This window comes from Talpa europaea, assembly GCF_964194135.1.
Source record: "Talpa europaea genome assembly, chromosome: 9".
NCBI lineage: Eukaryota > Metazoa > Chordata > Mammalia > Eulipotyphla > Talpidae > Talpa > Talpa europaea.
Window position 1 is genome coordinate 70076200 of NC_140076.1, and position 22886 is coordinate 70099085.

The following is a 22886-nucleotide window of genomic DNA, read 5'->3' on the forward strand; positions in this document are numbered from 1 at the left end:
CCTGACAGTGTTTATCGAAGGGATAACAGGATCTGATGTGTTGTTTTGGAGCAACCACCTTGGTGGATAATTTCACATGAGAATCATGAAATTTGTTAAACAAACTCACACCCTCACTCATCCTTATACCTGGCGAGGATGACCAACTGATTGAGGCTGGATCTCACCTTGGAAAGACTGAATTAACCTTTTGGGCTTTTTGGCTGGAATACATGCAAGCAGTTCTGTTTACCCAGTTCAGCTAACTTTCAAATTTTTATTAAAATAATTACACTTCTGGGCCTCCCCGGTGGCACAGCAGTTGAGCGCTGGGTTGCAAAGCTGCCTGCAGGCTCTGCAGCGCTGGTTCGATCCCCGGCTGCTCCCCGGCCACCGGAGGAGGGTCTCACATAGCGCGCAGATCTCTCCTGCCGCCCGCTGCTCCCCTCAGCAGTGTACTTCGGTCCTTCTGCCTGCTCTGCTCCCCGCTCTGGCTCTGGTAATTCTCTCACCCTCCCGCACTTCTGACTGTACCCAGTGCTTGTATAAATAAATAAAAATAAATCTTTAAAAAAAATTCTTTAATAAAATAAAATAATTACACTTCTCAGTTCATTTTTAGTTTAATAAGTCCATGCAGGACCATTTCTCCTTGGTATTGTTTTATGTTTTCCATTTCATCCCTATCCTTCTGAAACCCTCTGCTGTGTTTGGTGTATCTCCTTTTATTTGTGTGTGTCCTTGGTTGTTTGCCTATATATTTTTTTAAAGATTTATTTATTTATGCATACAAGAGCTGGGGTACTAGCCAGAGATGCGGAGGTGAGAGGATTCACCAGAGACAGAGCGGGGAACAGAACAGGCAGACTGACTGAAATACACTGCTGAGGGGAGCAGCTGGCGCGACAGGAGAGGTCCATTGCTCCATGTGGGCTGCTCCCTGGCCGGCTGGGGATCGAACTTGTGCTGCAGAGTCTGCAGACCGCTTCCTAGTGCAGTGCTTAAACCCTTGAGCCAGCGGGAGGTCCTGCTTGTATTTTTAATTTGCATAAATCGATTCTGCTGAGACTTCATTTTGCTTCTTTTCCCCTCTCACTATCATGTTTTGGGATCTTGTTGATGTTGCTGTGGGTATATGTAGAACATGGTTTCTAAATGCTATCAAGGCTTCCATTGATGCATCCCTCATATTTCCTTCGCAGTGATAAGACCCTGTAGACTGTGTCTCTTACTCCCTGCCATAACGCACAGTGCTGGTATGAAAACCACGGTATTCATTTCTTTCCTCTGCTTTTTAGTACAATTTCCAGGTGCTGCGTTGAGCTTCCCTTTGAAAACTCTAGTATAATTACGTGGTATCTGAAAGGGTCAGATTTTTTGCCTTGGCAGGTTCCTCTTTCTTGAGCTGTGTTTATTTTTGGTATTTGCAGACTGTCTGATTTGCAGACTGACTTGCAGACTGTCTTGGCATACATTCCTTAGTCCTGCCATCTTTTCTAGTTGATCATCTCATAGGCTCTGTGATGAGTTTCCTGTGTCTTGTCATCACTAATAATTGCTGTACACTCATCCAACCACAAATACTTGCTGCTTTCCTTTCCTGGTGAACCGGTAGCTTGTTAAGTACTCCGTAATAGTACTATGGAGAGTTCTCCAGAAGAGTACTAGGATGTGAAGGACTCTGGAGCCTGGAGCCAGACGGCTCTCTACTTCCTAGCTGCATGACCGTGGACAGTTTATTATTTAATATATCTATGTCTCATTTTCTCATCTGTAAATTGTGCCTAGTAATTGCACCTACTTCATGGTGTTTTTATAAGAATTAAATAAATTAGTTAATGCATGCAAAGTCATTGGAACACAGTGCCCTGCACAGAATAAGTACCTAGGAAATGTTGACTATTATAGCAGTAATAGTTAACAGTATTTCAGAACAAGTAACAGTATTTCAGAAACAAGTCCCTATTACTTTTCTCCAGTCATAGAATATGTTCAGGGGCGATGAAGGTGGGGCATGTTTTCTGGATACCATGATTACAAATTCCAGTGTGATAGCATCAGCCCTGAGGACAGAGGGTACCTGTCCCTGTCACCTTCCCCCTGTCTGCTATAGGCTGGGCCCAGATGATGAGGCTAGGACTGACCATTCCTGATGAGAATGGAAGAGTCTGGGAGAATGTTGATGGTCGCCTTGGATACATGTTCCCTCTGTGATTCTGGGATGTTACCCTTCTTTGAGAGAGTGGACAACTGACTAGATATGAATGTTTGAGAGGGTCCTCTTACTTCAAATGCTATAGTTGGAGGGGGTGGAAGGGAAACAACTCTGTCACCAAAAATTCTGCAGATTTGTCCAGGTGTTCAGTGTCAAAGTCTACTCTGTAGCAGAGGGGAACAGTGGCCCAGGGTGGCAGAAACTTAATTCCTACGCCTCAAAGGTGGGACAAGAAAAGTCAGTGCTATAATGAGGAGGGAAGGTTATTAGGACAAGAGATGGTTTAGTCTTGGGGGGAGGCAAGCCCTCAAACAGATCACTGTGCAGTGATCCAAACTGAAATGGGGGGAATGCAGAGTGAAATTGAGGAAGTCAAGTGGGAGCAGGCAGGGACAGCTGCTGAAGGGGATGACGTCTGCGTTAACTTGGAAAGGATGAGCCATCTTCTCAAGTAGTGGAGGAGGTGAGAGATAATGGATTGCACAGTAGGAGAAAGTGTACCATGAAGCAGGGCATGGAGCTGTGAAGAAGAGTTCTGGGTAACTGGACACCACTGCCCATCAGTGGGTGAGCGGCAGGGTGCATGAGGAGTAGGGGGAAAGGCCTGTCAGACCAACGTGATTGGCAGTTGTTCCTTGGGCTGCTTTCCCAAAAACTGCCCATTCAGATACCACATTCGTGGCACCTCTCTTAATAGTACCTAAATAGTCACCTAAATAGGCACCTCTTAATAGTCCTGGAGTACTTCCAGGACTCCCTAGTCATAGCACTAGTGCCATAGCAGCCTGAGTTCCATCCCGGGCTAGGTTGCTGACACACATGGTGCAGCAGACCTCTCCTGTCTCACCTGCTGCTCCCCTCAGCAGTGTATTTCAGTCAATCTGCCTGTTCTACTCCCCATTCTCTGGTGAATCCTCTCATGCCCCAAATCTCTGGCCTGCAACCCAGTTCTTGTATGCATAAATACATAAAAGTAAATCTTAAAAAAAAAGAAAACTGCTTCCCACTAACTGCAAGAAAGGTGGCTGTAGTGAATATACACAGGGTATGGATGGGTTTCTAGTTAGTATACCTGACTCTTGAACAACTTGAAGGTTAGGAACATAGACTCCTACACAGTTGAAAATCCTTGTATAACTTTTGACTCCCTAAAAACATAACTACTAATAGCCTGCCATTCACTGGAAGCTTTACTGATAACATAAGCAGTTGATTGACACATACACACATGTATTTTTAAAATATACTTATATATCTTTTTTTTTTTTAAGATTTATTTATTTATGCATACAAGAACTGGGTTGTAGGCCACAGCGGGTAAGAGGGAGTGAGAGGATTCACCAGAGATAGTGGGGAGCAGAACAGGCAGATTGACTGAAATACACTGCTAAGAAGAGCAGTCTGCGAGATAGGAGAGGTCTGCTGTGCCATGTGGGTCAGCTCCCTGATTAGGGATTGAACTCATGCCACAGTGGCTGATGATAGCTTGATAGTGCTGTACTTAACCCCTGCACCACCAGGGAGGCCCAATGTTTTTGTTTTTATTTTCTTTTATTACTAGCATGTATTTTCTTGTTAACATTATTGTATGCTATATTCTTACAATAAACTAGAGAAAATGATATTAAGAAAATACATTTATAGCACTCTGCTGGATTTACCAACACTATAAGCTTATGTGAGCTGTTTATAATAAAATCTATGTAAGTGGACTTACGCAGTTGGAACCCATGTTGCTCAAGGGTCAGCTTTATTACCCCTGGGGGCTCTGTGCTGCCAGCTCTCTCTTCTGAGATGAACAAGGATTACAGAATGAAAATAGTTAAAACAAGGTAATTTTCTCACTATGATTGAAAAACCCATCCTCACAGCCTCCACGGCACACCCTGCCTGGGGAGGTGGGAGCTCAGCACAGATTGCTAAGCCCAGGAATTTCTGAGCATTGATCGATGATGGAAATGGTGAGGGCTATCCGGGAACCCTTCCCTGGCCCAGCTGGGGCCTGACACAACGTGTCTCCCCCCTTCTCCTCCCAGGCAGAGGCCAGCATGGAGCAGTGTGCCAGCGTGGAGAGAGAGGTGGACAAGGTCCTGCAGAAGTTCCTGACCTATGGGCAGCACTGTGAGCAAAGCCTGGAGGAGCTGCTGCACTATGTGGGCCAGCTGCGTGCTGAGCTGGCAAGTGCAGGTGGGTGTCCCCCCACTAGAGCCCCACACCTGCATCCCTGTGGGCCTCAGAGAACCTGAGGCTACTCAGTGACAGAGTTTCTAGAATAATAATTTGGAAGTTGGCACATGAATCCATCTGTCTGCTCAAAGGGGGATAATGATAGCTTCTGAGCTATTTCAAAAAGCCCAACAGAAATCATTTGCCTGAGATTATTTTCATTTTCTTCTCAATTTGATCTTCTGTTTTGCATTTTTCAGACTTTTTTTTTTAGATCATTTCAACTTACAAAAAGTTCCAAGATTAATTTAAAGAATTCATGTATACCTGCACCAGGATTCTCCAAATGCTAATATGTTGCCAGATCTGCTTTACTTTTTTTTTTTTTAAACATACTCTGGCCAGTTTTATTAAAGAAAAATTTTGCATGTTTACTTTTGTTCTGGAGTGCTTCTAATGATGTCAGCATCACCTACGTCAGCGATGGCCTGCGTCAACGATGCACACTGTAGTATTTCCCACACGCTGTGCCCCATTCACTGTTGTTGCCACTGGAGGGATGGATGTGGGTTTTGGCCAGCATGGCATAGTATTCCACTTCAGATTTCCTCAAGCCTGGGCTGTTATTGGTGAGGATGACCAGTTTTGCTTTGTCTTGTCTGATTATTTTCAGAATCTGCTTGTACCCCAGCACATGTACTCTCCACTTTTTATAACAAGTTGGAGACTAGAGTTGTTTGACTCTACAACCTTTTCATCTTCTTTTTGACCACCACCTTCCTTCCTTAAGTGTGGGATGGCCCCCAACCAAGAGCAGCTGCCAAGATGTCAGGGAGAGAGAAAGCTGTTTTGTATATTCTCTTACCTATTCTTACTGCTTTTTTTTTTTTTTAAGATTTATTTATTTATGCATACAAGAGCTGGGTTATAGGCCAGAGATGCAGGGAGGTGAGAGGATTCACCAAAGACAGAATGGGGAACAGAACAGGCAGACAGACTGAAATACACTGCTAAGGGGGGCAGAGGGCAAGATAGGAGAGGTCTGCTTTGCCATGTGGGTTTTTCTCTGGTCGGCTGGGCATTGAACTCGTGCTGCAGAGGCTGCGGATTGCTTCATAGTGCGGTGCTTAACCCCTTGCACCACCAGGGAGGCTCTCTTGCTGCTTTTTAACCATTTGAAATTAAGTTATAGGTCTCACACCCCACTTGCTCCTAAATCTTCAGTTTTTTCCTAAGACTAAAGATATTCTTTTACATAAGTATGATATGTTATTAAAATTGAGATAATAACATTAATACAATTCTGTCATCTAATGAGTAAAGCATATATTTCAATTTTGCCACTGTCTGATAGTTTTCATAAAGCATTGCAATTTATTTTCCAGTCCAGGATCCAGTCCAAGATAAGCACTGAATTCAGTTTCTCAAATGGATCTTTCATTTTTTTTTTTTCTTAATCTGCAACCTTTCCTTCACCTACTTTGATCTTTCATGACTGACTTTTAAGGTTTAATTAAAGCTGCTGATTTTACAGGATATCTGTCAATGTAAATTTACCTTTTGCTTCCTCGCCCATCATGTCTTGCATTTTGGACAGGAAGACTTCAGAAGTGATGCATCTCACTGTATCACATCAGAATGTAGTAGGGGTCATCTTGTTCTGTTATTGGTAACTTGATCACATGATTAAGATAGTATCTGACAAGTTCCTTCATTGTAAAGTTAATATTTCTTTAGAGTTAATAAGTAATTTGTGGGGAGATACTTTGAAACATATGTTCTGCCCGTTATCAAACTTTAGCCCACTAGTTTTAGCTTCAATTAATGATTTCTTGCATGAATCAATTATCAATTAAAAGTGATTACAATGTGGGTGATTTCTTTTTTCTGCTCTGTCATTCCTAATAAATATCATTTGTTAGTTGGCATTCAGTTATAATGAAGAACAACTGATTTACTTTCTCTTGATGGATTTGCCCATTCTGGACACTCCACGTAAGTGGAATCACACTAATATGCAGCCTTTTGTGTCTGGCTTCTTTCACTTGGCTTCATGTGTTCCAGGTGCATGTGGCAGCCCTTCATTCTATTTTCAGTGCCTGGTCCTATGGTAGCTTTTTTAATTCTTTTTTTTTTTAAAGATTTATTTATTTATGCATACAAGCACTGGGGTCTAGGCCAGAGGTGTGGTGGGTAAGAAAGAGGATTCAGCACGGATAGAGAGGGGAGCAGAACAGGTGGATCTACTGAAATATACTGCTGAGGGGAGCAACAGGTAAGACAGGAGAGGCCTCCTGCACCGTGTGGGTCAGCTCCCTGGCCGGGGATCGAACTGGAGCTGCAGTGGCTGCGGATAGCTTCATAGTGCTGAGATGTAACCCCTTGCGCCACCAAGAAGGTCCTGTTTAAATTCTTTATCCATCTTTATTTATTTACTTTTTTTAAAGAATCATTTATTTATTTATTTATACAAGCACTGGGTACAGTTAGAAGCGCGGGAGGGTGAGAGAATTCACCAGAGTCAGAGCAGGGAACAGTACAGGCCGACTGACAAGATACGCTACTGAGGGGAGCAGTGGGCGCGGCAGGAGAGGTCTGCGCTCCATGTGGGACCCTCGCTGGCGGCTGGGGATTGAACCGGCGCTGCAGAGGCAGCTTCACAGCCCAGTGCTCAACCGCTGCGCCACCAGGGCAGGCCCTCTTTATCCATTTTTAAAATGTGTTCTTTTTATAGTTGATAATAGAACCTCATTAGATAAACATTTGCAAACATCTATTATGGCCCATCTTTTCATTTTCTTGATAGTCTCCTTTGAAGCGTAGAAATTTTAAATATTGAATTCCATCTTTTTCTTTTGGTTGCTTGTAACTTTCATTGTCATATCTATGACCATGAAGGTTTATACCTCTATTTTTTCTAGAAGTTTTGTAGTTTTGGCTCTCACAGTGGTGTCTTTTATCTGTTTGAATTAACTTTCATCATGTAAGGTTCAATTTCATTCTACTGCATTCAGTTGTCTTAGCACTGTTTGTTCCTATGTCCCTTTGACATGGCCCATCTTTATTATTGTTGTTGTTATTTTGGCACTGACTTTCTGGCTCAGTAAGTAAGCTATTCTCTGGAATCAGTAATTTCTGTTAGGAATCCTGGTTCTTTTGGTGGGCAATAATATTTGGAAATCATGATCAAAGGGCCTCCTTGGTGGCACAAGGGGTTAAGCACCGCACTCTGAAGCAATCTGCAGTCTCTGCAGCATGAGTTTGATCCCCGGCCAGCCAGGAAGCAACCCACATGGTGAAGCAGACCTCTCCCAATTCTCCTGCTGCTCCTCTCAGCAGTGTATTTCAATCAGTCTGCCTGTTCTGCTCCCCTCTCTGTCTCTCGTGAATCCTCTTACCCCGCCATATCTCTGGCCTGTACCCCAGCTATTGCATGCATGCATAAATAAATATATATTTTAAAAAATCATGATCTAGGTTGTTACCGGAGTGTCATTGTTTCTAGGATGTTTTAGGAGATGATCCATCTGTCTGTCTATCATCTGTCATCTATTGCAGACCATGAATTAATACTGATGCCACCAATTCCATTTCTAGATGGCAAGGTACTTCCTAGACTTTCCATATGTACACCTCTCTTTCTTTTCTCTACCAGTGAGAAACCTTACTCCCAACATCTGCCGTATATTTTCTTATCTGCTCAATTTCTGCTATAGTTAGAACATATTTTCAAAATTGCTATGCCTAGAATCACTGAGAAAAACAAAGTTATATAGTGGTTGTTACCTTTTTATTTTTTTTTTTAAAGATTTATTTATTTATGCATACATGAGCTGGGGTACAGGCCAGAGATGCCGGGGGGCGGGTTGCAGTGAGAGGATTCACCAGATACAGAGTGGGGAACAAAACAGACAGATCGACTGAAATACACTGCTGAGGGGAGCAGCAGGCAAGGTGAGAGAGGTCTGCTTCGCCATGTGGGTTGCTCCCTGGCCTGCCAGGCTTCGAACTTGTGCTGCAGAGGCTGCGGATTGCTTCATAGTGCGGTGCTTAACCCCTTGCACCACCAGGGAGGCCCCACCTTTTTATTTTTTTAAAGAATGCATGCACATGGAAAAGATTTAAAGGTTAAGGTCAAAAACTTTATAGCAAAAGCCAGTATCCCTTTTACCCCTGATTCCCAGTTCCTGTGTGCCCTTTCCACAAGGTCATCCTTGAAATGGAAGGGCATTCTTAAGTGCCCTTCCAAGACAGTTTGTATGTATAAGCATCTATGCCCCCTCTTTTTTTTAAACATGAAGGGTAGCATAAAGTATGTACTTTCTAGCACCTTGCTTTTCCCATACACAGTCTTGTCTTGGTGAATGTTCCGTATCAGTCCATAAGCTTCTGCCTCACCTTGCACCTGGTTGCTTAGCATTCTATGCTGTGCTTGTACCATGCTGTAATAAATGCCCAGGTTTCCTTGTTTTTGAAGGTATCTGTTAATTATATACGGCAGAAAGTTTTGGGTTGTTTTTTTTTTTTCTTGCTGATCTGAAATGCATTTACACTCTGTGACTTTGGTTAATAGATACTATGGATGCATTGTGTTTTCAGGAGACTGTCTTCTCAGATAGGAATTTGTTGAGCTAACAGTTGTCAGTGGGGTCTGTTGGGTTGATAAGTGGCATTAGTGTGCATTAGTGCTTTATGGTTCATGGTCTTTGTTTTGTTGGTTTTTTTTTTTTTTTTTTTTTAAGATTTGTTTATGCATACAAGAGCTGGGTTGTAGGGCAGAGGTATGGGAGAGTGAGAAGATTCACCAGAGACAGAGTGGGAAGCAGAACAGGCAGATTGACTGAAATGCATTGCTGAGGGGAGCAGCAGGCAAGACAAGAGAGGTCTGTTGTGCCATGAGGGTCAACTCCCTGGCTGGGGATCAAACTCATACGGCAGTGGCTGCCTATAGCTTCATAGCGCTGAGATTTAACCCCTTGTACCAACAGGGAGGCCTGGTTCAAGGTCTTCGTTACACATAGTATCTCACTCAAGATAGTAAGGGGCCATCTGGTGTTGTGGTAGGGACCATGGGCATTACATTGGTTACTTCTGGGTGACCTGGCAAGTTGCAGTCTCAGCTTTCTCAGCTAAAGGATAGGGTACCAACAGTCCTCTCTGTGTAATATGGTGGTGAAGATTAAATGGGCTAAAATAAAATACTTAATCCACAGTAAATGCAAATCGTTTTCATTTCACAGTAACCTACCAGGCCAGTGCTATCACCCCCATTTTATAGGTGAGAAGATAAAGACTAGGAAATGAACCAGTTGCCCCACTTGACCAGTTCCAAGTCATGCAGATAAAATGTGGCAGGACCTGGAACAGAAGCCGAGTCTTTCACTCCAGAGGGCAGGGCTGCTCCCCAGGGCTCAGGCTGGCATTTAGCATGAGGAAACAGAGACAAGGTCTGTGTCTGTTCTCTGTGCCTGATTCGTTGCCAGTGTTCTTCTGCAGCCCTCCAGGGGACACCTCTCTCAGCCACCCTCTCCTTGGTGATGTCTCAGTGCTGTCGGAAGATCAAAGACACTGTACAGAAACTGGCATCGGACCACAAGGACATTCACAGCAGTGTCTCCCGAGTGGGCAAAGCCATTGACAGGGTATGCATGTGGGCAGTCCCAGAGTGAGGGCGGGGCTCCCCTGGAGCTAACGTACAGGATCCCTCAGGAGAGCTGTGGGAGACATGAGCACCAAGTTACAGCACCCTATCTCTCATCCTCATCAGAACTTTGACTCTGAGATTTGTGGTGTGGTCTCCGACGCGGTATGGGACTCTCGGGAGAAGCAGCAGCAGATCCTGCAGATGGCCATTGTGGAGCACCTGTACCAGCAGGGCATGCTCAGCGTGGCAGAGGAGCTGTGCCAGGTAAGGGGTGCTGTGGGGAGGAGGTCTGCCCACTCTGCTTTCCACTTGATAGCTTTCATTTTAGGTTCCTGTTAGTCCTTATTTTAAAAATATTTTATTGACGTAAAAATGGTTTACAATATTATATAGGCTTCAGGTGTAACCCTGTTATAGTTACCTCATTTCATGGCTCTAAATCAAGTTCTTTACCTCCCAGAAGTGATGGCTGGGGAAGGGAGGGCAAGAAGAGGAAGACAGGAAAAGAGAACAAGTGAGGAGGTGGGAAGACAGGGAACAATAAACCACTGTGAAGTCTCAGAAGGCAAGTGTCGAAGGTCAGAGATTCCTAGAGACTCATCCCTGCTGCAGAGGGTATCTTGTTTCTTTTTGTGCATAAGCCCTTGGAGGGGAACTTGCCATCTAGTTATAAACTTTGCAGAATTGCAGGCCCACACGTATCACCTTGTTAATTCCTCTGTCTTCTGCTTCTTGGCTATTATTCCCATCCTGGGGGCCAGTTTATCCCCACCTTTGCATATACCCATGAAGCTGAACATGGGGCTAGGGCTGCCCTTCCTCCTCACATCCCCAGGGCTGCTGCTACACTGATAGGTCAGGCCGCTGGCTGGTTGTTGGGCCTGGGAACATTTCCTCCTCCATCTTCTGATTGAACAGCTCTAAGAGGCTGCGACATCCTGGGTCCTGACTCAGCCTCTCAGCTCCTACAGCCTGCAGGGCCCTGAGCCTCCTAGCCCTGCTATTCTTCAAGTATATTTTAGAAAGGAAGTCAGACCCCCTTCTATAAATAAAATGTGTCTCTAAAAATATATACCATAACAAGTGAAGTCATTAATTTCTAGCTAGTTATTCATTTCTAGTCAGCTAGGGTTCTGAGTTGAGACTTGCTACCTCTCCTTAAAAAGAAAGATCAATGATGGGCCTCCCTTGGTGGTGCAGCCGTTGAGCGCTGGGCTGCCTAGCTGCCCGCAGCCTCAGCAGTGCCGGTTCAATCCCCGGTCGCCGGCAAGGGTTCCACATGGCGCGCAGACCTTCCCTGCTGCCCGCTGCTCCCCTCAGCAGTGTACTTCGGTCCTTCTGCCTGCTCTGTTCCCTGCTTTGGCTCTGGTGAATCCTCTCACCCTCCCGCGCTTCTGACTGAACCCAGTGCTTGTATAAATAAATAAATAAATCTTTTAAAAAAAGAAAAAGAAAGATCAGTGAAATGACAGTAGCACTTGTCAGGTATTAAAAACTTACCGGCAGTACAAATACAGCTACTTTCGGGGCCTCCCGGGTGGCGCAAGGGAGTAAATGCACTATGAAGCAATCCGCAGCCTCTGCAGCACAAGCTCGATCCCCGGCCAGCCAGGGAGCAACCCACATGGTGAGGCAGACCTCTCCTGTCTCACCTGCTGCTCCCCTCAGCAATGTATTTCAGTCGGTCTGCCTGTTCTGTTCCCCACTCTGTCTGGTGAATCCTGTCTGGTGAATCCTCTCACCCCCCCCTCCCCACATCTCTGGCCTGTACCCCAGCTGCTGTATGCACAAATAAATAAATCTTTAAAAAAAAAAAGAAATAAAGCTACTTTCTCTTCATGTAACTGGGAAGATTGAAAAGGAGTAATGTTATCACTTGCTGCTCCACGGGGGCTGTTCCCTGGGGGTAGGGCTGAGTTGTGGTCTACCTTTGGGAGGCCAGCGTGTAGCAGTCAGCTTCCCAGAACTGAAATGGGAACAAGAAACCATAGCTCCTCTGCGCACAAACCCCCACCCCCAGCCTATGGTTGGCAAATGAGGTTTTATTATGTGCAGAGCAGAAAATTTTAGAAACAGTCCTCCAATGGTGGGATCGGCCTCTTCCCACAGGAGTCCACCCTCAACGTGGATTTGGATTTCAAGCAGCCTTTCCTGGAGCTGAATCGAATCCTGGAAGCTCTGCATGAGCAGGACCTGGGGCCAGCGTTGGAGTAAGTTGGCCCCGCTTGCCCCATAGAATCACTGCTGCCTTTGCTGCTCAAGGCACTGGGCTTGTCTTCACCTTACCCAAAGTATGTGACACACCTCCAGCTCTGTCTTCCAGGCTCCAGCCTTGTCTTCTGGACCTCCCAGAGGCTTCTGGAGTCCATCTCTCAGTTCTGTTCTGCCAGCTGCACATTAAACTGGCCCTTTCTCCCCAGATGGGCCATCTCCCACAGGCAGCGCCTGCTGGAGCTCAACAGCTCCCTGGAGTTCAAGCTGCACCGACTACACTTCATCCGCCTTCTGGCAGGTGGCTCTGAGAAGCAGCTGGAGGCCCTCAGCTATGCCCGGCACTTCCAGCCCTTTGCACGGCTGCACCAGCGGGGTAGGTGCTCAGGCTGCAGCACGGGTCAGCGTGAGTGGGATAGTCGTGCTGCACATTACCAGTGCCCTTCCCCAACTCCACTCTTTCACCTCTCCTTCATTGTCTTAAAGGGAAGCTCCAAACTCAGGGTTCTCAGCTGTCTCTGCCTTTCCTCCCAGCTTCATCTCAGACTTCCTCCTGCCTGACACATGCCATGTGCCATACCCCCACTCAGCACCCTGCACCTGTGCCCTGAGGCTACCCTGCCTCGGCAATACACCAGCCTCTCCCACCTAGAACCCTGCTGAGAACCCAGCTGGTTTCTTAAGACTCCTTCTTCACCTCAGGAGCTCTTGCCAGAGTTCTCTTCATTCACTCAGGATTTCCAACCCCAGTCTTGGGAGTCTCACCTGCCAGATGGTCACCACTCACAACCACCCCTGCAGCTAGTGACTTTTTTAATTCCAATCACATTTCTTCACATATCATTTGGAAATAAGCATCATGAACACCAAGCAACATTACCAAATTTTAGCCGCGTATCTTCTGAAAACTTTAACAAGAGAGATTAGCTCGTGTTGCAGAACATGGGTGCCTACCTGAGATTCACTTCTTGGGTGCCCTTTCAAGGATAAAAAGAACTGAAATTCCTCCCTCCCTGGTGCCTATCCTTGTTCCAAGCAGCCCCAAGATCCTACCCTCCTATTGGATTCTCTGGAAAACCAGTTTCACCCGAGGGCATTTCAGTCCTAGGGATCTGGGAGCCACTCTGGTTGCTCTGCAGCTGCCACAGAGTGGGGCAAGGCCCCTAAGCCTGGTCCCCTTGTCTTGCAGAGATCCAGGTGATGATGGGCAGCCTGGTGTACCTCCGGCTGGGCTTGGAGAAGTCACCCTACTGCCACCTCCTGGATAATAGCCATTGGGCGGAGATCTGTGAGACCTTTACCCGGGATGCTTGTTCCCTGCTGGGGCTTTCTGTGGAGTCACCCCTCAGTGTCAGGTACAGCCAGCTGGGGGAGGGGCACAAATGGGAGGGGTAAGAGAGAAACACAATTCACTGAGGCCCTGCCTGTGTGCCAGAGATTGTGCTTGGTGCCTTCACAGACCTAAACTGCAAGTAGTAAGTCATTTTTCCAAATAAAAATCACCTCTCTTCTTACTGTCGGAGAAACTGAGATTAGGAAGAGTTGAGGCCTGAGGTCACCATGAGGTCAATGACAGGGTCAAAGTTCCCATTTTGTAAGGTATCTGGAATGAGGTCCCTGCCTCCCCTGCACTTCACCCCTGGATTATCACAAGACCCTCCAGTACCACTGCCCCGCAAGGAGATGGGTGAAGGGCTCAGTAAATGGCCTCAAGAATTTTCACTTGGAAGGCTCTGTTCCAGTAGTATTCTCCTGTGACTTCACTGTGACCCGAGGGGTCATTGTGTTATCCTCATTTCATAAATGAGAATGATCTTGTCTAGGATACCCAACACAGCCACACACGCCATAGTGCATAGCATCACAGTGCGTTTATTTAGACTGATTGTCGACTCTCCTGCCCTATCCGAGTGATGGACTCTACCCTCTAGTTTGTTACCATGGATGTCGTTTCAGTGGAGCGGTGTTCCCAGCAGGCAGGTACCATCACACCTTAGTTCTCTGGTACAGGCCCGACCTACACATTGAAGCTATTTAGCCGGTTGACTCCCCATCCCAACCCCAATCATGAGGTCTGAATTCCCCAATTTCTAATTGCTGTAACTGATAACCAGACATAGAGCTATATTATGACTGCAGAGTGGGGTAGATGGGTAGGCTGGGGTTGCTTCAAACTGATCATTGTCCCCATCTTTTCAATGGTTTAGATAAGCAGGTATCTGCCCTCTGGATCTTATCTTTCCTGTGGGTTCTCAAATTTGGGGTGCCATGTAGTTGGACACACATAGCTACATGTGGCACTTTATAAGCTACCCTGAATTTTTTTCAAGGTTTGATTTAAACCCTATGCCACTTTAGAACCCAGTCCTGAGTCACAAGACTCAGAATGTTGGTCCTTTTGTCTGGTTTTTTTTTGGTCTGGACCACTCTAGCCCATGCTCTTTGTTCTGTTGCAGCTTCGCCTCTGGCTGTGTGGCGCTGCCTGTGCTGATGAACATCAAAGCAGTGATCGAGCAGAGGCAGTGCACGGGGGTGTGGAGTCACAAGGATGAACTGCCGGTGAGTCTCAGCTGGGGCAGGAGTGGGCAGAAGGCACTGGGGAGGACGGTGGGGACGATGGTGGGGACAGGAACGGGATTCACCCTTCTCCCGGCCTCTCCAGATTGAGATAGAACTCGGCATGAAGTGCTGGTACCACTCGGTCTTTGCGTGCCCCATCCTCCGCCAGCAGACATCGGATTCCAACCCTCCCATCAAGCTCATTTGTGGCCATGTGATCTCAAGAGATGCACTCAACAAGCTCATTAATGGAGGAAAGTAAGTTACCCATGCTTGGCTCCATCCTGGCCTGGCCATCCTGCTGGCCCAGCCCTGAGACCCATTTCCCCCTCTTTGCAGGCTGAAGTGTCCCTACTGCCCTATGGAGCAAAACCCAGCAGATGGCAAACGCCTCATATTCTGATCCCAGCCTCGAAGGAACTTTGGTTTTGAGGGGTTTTCACCCATGATCCTTGGCCATCTCAGTGAGGATGGCTGGTTTCAGTGGACTGTAGTTCATTTCAGAGCGGCAAACTTGAGGAGTGCCACCATGGCCAGAAGCTAGAAGGATATGAGCCAACCTGCCCCAGGCAGCTGGCTCCCTGGCTGTAAGAAGCTGGCTTCTCTAGTCCTGCTGTGTCCGTTTATATTTGCTGTAAGTATCGACCAACATAGAAGCAAGGACTTGCCACCAGCAGCAGATGTCTTCCCATCCCTGCCTCAGCCAGGTCCCACTGCCATGCCAGCATCATGTCCGCCTCCTGCTGTATGGCCTCACCAATGTATGTATCTGTTTCCTACTGTAAATAGTCTAGGTTAGAATTGAATGCCACTGTTTTATAACTTGGAGCAAATATACTAACCTGCCTTTAGCTTCACCGGCAAAGAATTTCACATGCATATGTGCCCACTGCAGAGAGGTGCCAGGCATGGCCTGGCTGCTGCTGCTGGTTAGAACAGAAGCAGCCATGGTGCCCAGTCAGGAAGAACCCAGCCCGCATCTGATGGGGAGAAAATCCTGTAATATGTTGGGCCCTGTGCAAGGTGCTTTTACACATTCATAAATACAGCTCATTACCTCTTCATTTGAAATTGGTATAGAGGGTTGAGGAACATGAATTGTATAGCCAAGCATCAGGCTTGTAAAGGAGAGCGCTTGGTGGTTAAACCAGATCTGACCCTCAAGCCCAAGCTCTGTCTAGGTTTTTTCTCCATGGTGCCTGAGCTTGGTGGCTGTGTGCGCTGAGGCAGGGGTGGGTGTGGGAGGGTTCTGAAAAGCTGGAAGGCACCTTAAATGTAAAATGCCTGAAAGGATTGGGCTATCAGGGCCTGTGATGCCACACAGGAGAGATGGCCTATAGTTTTGTACTTAGCTTCATGTTCCTATTTAAAATGTACTATGTGGGTGGGTAAACTGCTTCCGTAGCTTCCCAGTGGCATTTATGGCTCCTGGGGAAAGAAATGATGAATGGGGGTGTCCCAACATAGGGGGTATAGGCTTCTGTGCAGCTGAATCTAGGCTTGGCCGCCTTATCCTGCAGCGCCCACTGACTCTGGAAGTGGGAGTCGAAAGCTTGGGGGTGGGCAGCCTAGAGTCAATTCCTGGCTTGAGTCTAACACCTGCCCAGGGCAGCCCAGCATAGCAGTGAATACTTGTAAAATCCTTGGGGTTCCCTGGTAAGAAAGGCTGCTTCCCCTCTTATTGCTCACCATCTCCTCAGCCCTACCACCAGCTGCTGCTCAAGAAAACACCCACAGACTCACCACATTTTAGTCTTAGCATTTACTTCCCCCACACCACATTGTTGGAACTGTCTTCATTGAAGCTCAAAGGGAAACAGCCCTGGAGAAGATGCTGGCTTTTCCTTCATGAAATAGCTGCCTGGGGACGGGGGAGATGCTGCGAGTGTGGGCAGCAGGACAGCAGGCTGGTTTCCCAACAGCTTCCGGAGCATGTGCCCAGGTTGCTGCCTAAGTCCTTCACATGGGTGGGGGCAGAGCCTGCACTTCCTCCAGGCACTCGTCATAGGCCTCCTGGTACTCCTCATGGGGCTTGACCATTATCACGCAGGTGGGGCGTTTGGAGCCTGCTGCTGCCCCCAGGTCCTGCAGAGAAGGGCAGAGAAGAGCAAAGGGCTGTTTGGGAAAATCACTGCCAGGGAGTTCCAGACCGTTAATCCAGTGGCTTAAATACAGCCCACAAGTGTGCTATCCGGTCATTCCATTTCAGAATATTGATTGTCATTTAAATGTAGCAAACTTTCAAGCCACAGTCCAGCAACACTGGGCCTACATTCCCAAATGGCAGCTGTGCAAAGTTTCCAGTGTAGTGGGGGTGCCCCCTTGGGCAGGGCTTATGCTCTCCTGCTCCCTGCTGGCCCCTAAACCCTGTGCCCCAGGCCTGGCCCCTGATAAAGATAAAACAAAAGGGCAGCTTTAGGCCCCTAAGATACCCCCCCACCCCGAGCACCACGCCCACCCAACAGGACTAACATAGGTACAGTGTCAAAAGCATATCCACATAGGTGTTTTTCATTCTCAGAGGAATGGAGTCCCAGTTTACAAAAAGGAAACCGAAGTGCATAAAGGTCCGAAGTGCGCCTGAAGTCTGGCCAGGCCTGTCTCAACTCCAAAGCCCATGCCCCATTCCTCCATGGCCTGCTGCTGCAGACCAGGACCCAGACCCCTCCAGTGCTGACCAAGATCAGGGGCTCCTGTGCTCCTTACCGTCTTAGAGGGGATATAGACATAGGGCAAATTGCGGTCCTCACACATGACTGGGAGATGGCAGTATACCTCCACTGGCAATGTGTCTCCTGCCAAAACCATGATCCTGAAATGAGAGAACCCACTATAATTTCTAGTTTGCTCATTCCTCCTTTCAGTTAAGTAAGTCTCTGGGCTGGGCCTGCAGGGGTTAAAGATGGCTCCCAGCTGTCAAGAAACCCAACTATTAATGTGGGTCTCCCAGCCTCTGAAAGTGCAATTTGTGTTTGCTGAGTACATTCCTCTGGGAAGGTGATTTCTATTTCCTGGCAATAATTAAATGCCACCAAGTGTGACAAGTAGTATCGTGCTGAGACAGATGCAGTGCACGGATGCCAAATTTTTGGAGAATCAGGAGGTGACACATGAACAGAAAATTGAATGGTGACGTCTATGGAGGGGCTGGGGGCAAGGAAAGCAATTAAGGCTGAGATAATCGGAATAATCAGAAATGGTAGCAAACACTTGGGCTGGCCAGGTGGGTGTCTGGGGTGGCTCTGGACTACAGACTGGGGCCTGAGGAAGACAGTAAAGCCAGAGAGGGACCACACCCAAGGGCCTTGAGTGTCAGGCTAAGATGCAGGGCTCAGTGGCAGGAGGGTCAGGGAACCAATGAAGGCTTGACAGATTCCTTAGGGGTCCTGGCTGGGCTGGCAAGGTATCAAAGGCAAGGGCCTCAAGAGCCCTGAAGACACAGAACAAAGAGTCTGTTGTGGGGATGAGGGCTGTGGTGTGTGACAGGCAAACAAAGGAAAGAGCTTTTGGTTCAAAGCACTGCTTCGCCTTACTCCCAAATCTATTCTCTCCAGCCATGGCCCTCTCTTTTCCAAGCTCCAAACCCATATGACCATCTGCCTATTAGCAGTTCTTCTGAGGAGAGGGGGCACTTCAAAAATTTGCCTGAAACCAAACTTTGGATCTTCTTACACAAATTGGCCCCATCCACTGTTCACTCAGTGAGTGGGCTCTCTAATCTACTCAGCTGAATCCATACCTCTTCACACTCCATGTACGAAAGTCTTCTCAGATGCATCAACTTTATTTTTTTTTTTTAAAGATTTGACTTATTTATTTATGCACACAAGAGCTGGGGTGTAGGCCAGAGATGTGGCGGGGGTGGGGGGTCACCAGGGGCAGAGTGGGGAGCAGAACAGGTGGATCTACTGAAATACGTGGCTGAGGGGAGCAGCAGGTGAGTCAGGAGAGGTCTGCTGCACCATGTGGGTCAGCTTCCTGGCCAGGGGCTGAACTCATGCTGCAGTGGCTGGGGATAGCTTCATAGTGCTGAGACTTAACCCCTTGCACCACTGCTGCCATCGTTAACTTAATCAAAATTGCCCTTGCATCTATTCTAGACTACAGAGGCTCCCATCTCACCATCCCTAAGTCCACTTGTGTGCCTCTGATCCTTTCTTAAATTGCCAGGAGAATCTTAATTATGTCATTCCCTGGCTTTACCCCTCAATGGCCTTTCAAAGCTCTGAGTATAAAAACTAAACTTACTGGGCCTCCCCGGTGGCGAAGCGGTTGAGCGCTGGGTTGCGAAGCTGCCCGCAGCCTCTGCAGCGCCGGTTCGATCCCCGGCTGCTCCCCAGCCGCTCCCCGGCCACTGGCGGAGGGTCCTACATGGCGCGCAGACCTCTCCTGCCGCCCGCTGCTCCCCTCAGCAGTGTACTTCGGTCCTTCTGCCTGCTCTGCTCCCCGCTCTGGCTCTGGTGAATTCTCTCACCCTCCCGCGCTTCTGACTGTACCCAGTGCTTGCATAAATAAATAAATAAATCTTAAAAAAAAAAAAAAGAAAAGCTTCCCTTTAAAAAAAAAAAAAAAACTAAACTTACTATGGCTGACAGAGTCTCGTGAGAAAGTATCATCTAGCCCACTCCACCAAACTAATCCTGATTATCTTCAGATCTCAGCTACTGGCAACTAGGTGAGACTCCTCACTGAGCATCAAATCCCTCCAGCATTATCTCTTGAGCACCTACAGTGTGCCACACATTTCTGTAGAGAAAGCAGTGAGTCTTCAACCTGTTCTCAAAGAATGGAAGATACAGGGGATGTTACAAATACACTTCAGATGCTAATAAACCTCAGAAAAGAAAGATGGAGGGTAATGAGCTCCTCACTTCACTCTTCTTATCAATCACAACTTGTAACTGTGTGGTTGTCTGATTAACGTCATTGTCTCCCCACAGTGCAGTGCCTGAAAACGAGTTAACACCCATAAGCAGTCGCTGAGTGACTGCAGCTGGGGTCTACCCTTAAGGGAGCCGGCTTATAACATTCGCATGCCCTGGAATCCACTTGCCTGTGGTGTCCCTTTGAGCTCGTGTAAGTCATGGGCCGGCATCTATTCTGGAGGGAATTCATCGATTACTTGATCATTTTCTATATACATGAGTCGGAGCACTTGTACCGACTTAGTAGAAGGGATACTGTTCGCTACTGTTGAGAAATGCAAAATTCGGCGCGGTGGGGTTCTTACCCTTTCTCGCCTTTGTTGATAAACTTCTGAACCTCCTTCACCCCGCGCCGAATCTGCTTCTGCTTCACGGCTGCAACCACATTAGATTCAGCCGGGGGGCCCTGGCCCGCCACCCGCGCGCCCACCCGGCCACCGCGGCGCCCGCCGCACCTTTCTTGATGCATTTGTAGAGCTTCCGCGTGAGGCGGCGAGAAGCCAGGGGCTGCGCGATGGGGTTCAGATTCACCAGTAGCTCGTGGTAAGTGCGCTCCCCTCCACAAGCCTCCGCCGGAGGCTCCGGCCCGTCGGGATCGGCCTTTATCTTGGTCATCGCAGCTGCCGCGACTACGGAGCCTCCAGGGAGCGAACCCACGCGGGCCGGAATTCGGAGTCACTTCCGGGTCGCGCGGCCCGGAGGCGGGCGGGCGCCCTGCTCAGCCAGCCGGGGACGAGCGCTCCGTCTCGGCCCGCGGAAGAGCGGCGGCTCGGCCGTGGGGCGGGGCCTCGCCTCTGAGGGGCGGGGCGGGGCGGGGCCGGTCCGGGACGGAGCTCGAGGTGCCCAGACGCGACGCAGGGAATCGGCGGCGAGGGGCGGAGCCCTAGGGCGGGCCTGGGGAAGGCGGGAGGGGCAGAGGCGCGGGTTCGGGCTGGTCCGGGCGTTCGGCGTCCCAGGTACCGGGAGCCCGCGGAGGCGGCGGTGCCTGTGGACGCGCGACCACCGCTTACTGACCTGAGGCTTCCCAACGCGGAGGGTCGGTGCTCCGAGAAGACTCGCAGGACAGCCTGGTGTGATTTCAAACTACATTAGAAGCCAGCCCTGGGGTCCGGGTTCTGAGCTGGTCCCGGTTGGTGTGCCCTAGGTGCCAAAGTTGAAGTAACGCCTGACACGGCTGAAGATTTCTTCCCTTCTAGCACAAGTAAAACAATCACTACGGGGCGGGGAGGGGGGGAGGGAGTAGGATCAAAACAAGGGGGTGGGAATTGTATGGGGACTATAACCAAGACGAAAATGCATACATTGTGCAAAAATGAAAAATGATGAAAAATAGGGCCTCCCTGGTGGCGCAAGGGGTTAAGTTAAGCACCGCACGATGAAGCAAACCACAGCTTCTCCAGCACGAGTTCGATCCCCAGCCGGCCAGGGAGCAACCCACATGCCAAAGCAGACCTCTCCTGCCTTGCCCGCTGCTCCCCTCAGGAGTGTGTTTCACTCTGTTCTCTGGTGAATCCTCTCGCCCCCCGCATCTCTGGCCTGTACCCCAGTTCTTGCATGCATAAATATTTTTTTTAAAAAAAGATGTAAAAATTTATAAAATAAGAAAGTAAATTTAAAAAAAAAATTGGGATGACCAGCACCTCCTTCTGAACTGCTTTTTCCCTGATAGCCTCGCTTCTTGCAGAGATCTGTTGTCACCTACGACAGAGGTTTCCCTGACCGCCCTCCCATCCTCCACCAGCGTCCCCTAACTGTTCTCTTTTCCTTGTAATTCTTCCACCACCTGGCATTTATATACACGGAAACGTCACCAAGACAACTAGCTGGGAATGAAGGGGAAGGCTGATTGAGTGCAGCAGTAGACGTGGGGTAGGTTGGGGAGAATTTGAGGGGGTGCCCAGTTGCCTTTCATGAGCAGAGCACTAGTAGACGGAGACCAGGGTGAATCTTGAATCACTTACCTTGTCTTGGAACACGGGATGGATGTTATTAGATAATTGTCACAAATTAATTGCCTTTGATTATGCAGCGGAAGATTCATCTACTTTTTTGTGAAGGTGGAGCCAGCCAATTCAGTCAGTGGAACTTGTTGGAGTCTATAGGGTTAAAAGCTCAGTCTCTTGCCTAGCAGACAAGGATGGGAAGTTTTATTTTTAGTTATTTGTTTGTTTTGTGTTTTAAAAGGACAGGTTTATTAGGAAAAGGAGAAAAAAAAGAAGAGGCACCTGCTTAGTTACAGGCGGGCAGGAGAGTTGCCAAGGATAGGAAGTTTTAAACAGACTAGGGGAGCTAAGAGTTGTCATGGAAACCTGGTCCTGCGACCTTGGGCAGATATGGGAACCATGGGCAGATATGGTACTTGTAGGGCCAGGAATGGACACAGTGCAGGTTTTCTGATCCAGCGGACAAGGTAAAGAACGAGTCAGAGTCCTCAGTGGCTTTTTGCAGGCTTTTTATTGGGGTTTACCAGGCATATGGCAGGCAGGCTGGCAGTCCTCCCAGCCCCCAGCAAATCCTCACTCTATCTGGGCTCTCTGGCGTTCTCTCTGCTTCTCTGCTCTTCTGTTCGTTCTGCTGCTTCTTGGCTTCTGCTGGCGTCCCCGTGACGCCGCCCTTAAAAGCCCAGTCTCAGCCCAGGTGAATCCCATCTACCCATGCCCACACCCTATTCCAGGCGCCCGCCATCAGGCATGCATTCAGGACCGCAAGGTGCCATCATCTATCCTGATGGCGGGTGGGCAGAAAAGCCTGACATTTTTTCCTTACCCTACAGTACTGTTATTGAAACAATAACCATAAAGCCCACCTGTAGCCATTAAAGACTGGTGCAAATTTCAAAGGAAGGCAGAAACTACTTGTGGCCTTGACAATTTAGAAGATAACAACTGCCACAGACCTGTGTCTTAAATAAGAAAGCCAAACTTTTCTTTCAGTGTCCAGACTAATGCTTTCTCCTCTCGCCTCTGTCTCTCCACAGTAATTCAATAAATCTGCCTTTTCTACTTCCATGCCTTCACACATTCCCCACCCCCACCCCCACCCCCACGGTGACCCTGGCCTTCCTTCAAGGACACTGATCTCCCTCTCATGGTATAACTTTAAAAGTGTGAGAGAAGGAGGAAGTTAGCATTTGTGTTCCAAGCACATTCCAGGTGTAGGGGCAGAAAGGACCATTGAGCAGGTTTTC

At 48.1% G+C, this 22886-nt stretch overlaps 2 protein-coding genes across 3 annotated transcripts; one reads left to right on the forward strand and one right to left on the reverse strand.

Annotated features, from left to right (window-relative positions):
• Nucleotides 1-1742: 1742 nt before the first annotated feature.
• RMND5B (required for meiotic nuclear division 5 homolog B) lies at nt 1743-15177 on the forward strand (the record flags this gene model as incomplete). The annotated part of the gene is made up of 10 exons (XM_084244221.1): nt 1743-1757; nt 4231-4381; nt 9857-10002; nt 10128-10268; nt 12114-12214; nt 12425-12591; nt 13405-13570; nt 14672-14774; nt 14878-15032; nt 15114-15177. Exons 2-10 carry the CDS (start codon nt 4243-4245, stop codon nt 15175-15177), a joined length of 1182 nt encoding a protein of 393 aa, XP_084100347.1. The 5' UTR covers nt 1743-1757; nt 4231-4242.
• Nucleotides 15178-16549: 1372 nt separating this feature from the next.
• Nucleotides 16550-20314, reverse strand: NHP2 (NHP2 ribonucleoprotein; the record flags this gene model as incomplete). 2 transcript variants are annotated; one of them, XM_084244222.1, is made up of 4 exons in its annotated part: nt 16550-16859; nt 17481-17586; nt 20005-20074; nt 20155-20314. In XM_084244222.1, the coding sequence occupies 4 exons, from the start codon at nt 20312-20314 to the stop codon at nt 16734-16736; spliced, it is 462 nt and encodes a 153-aa protein (XP_084100348.1). In that variant the 3' UTR covers nt 16550-16733. The 2 variants fall into 2 exon arrangements, with proteins under 2 accessions (XP_084100348.1, XP_084100349.1); XM_084244223.1 differs by lacking the exon at nt 17481-17586.
• Between the last annotated feature and the right edge of the window lie 2572 nt (nt 20315-22886).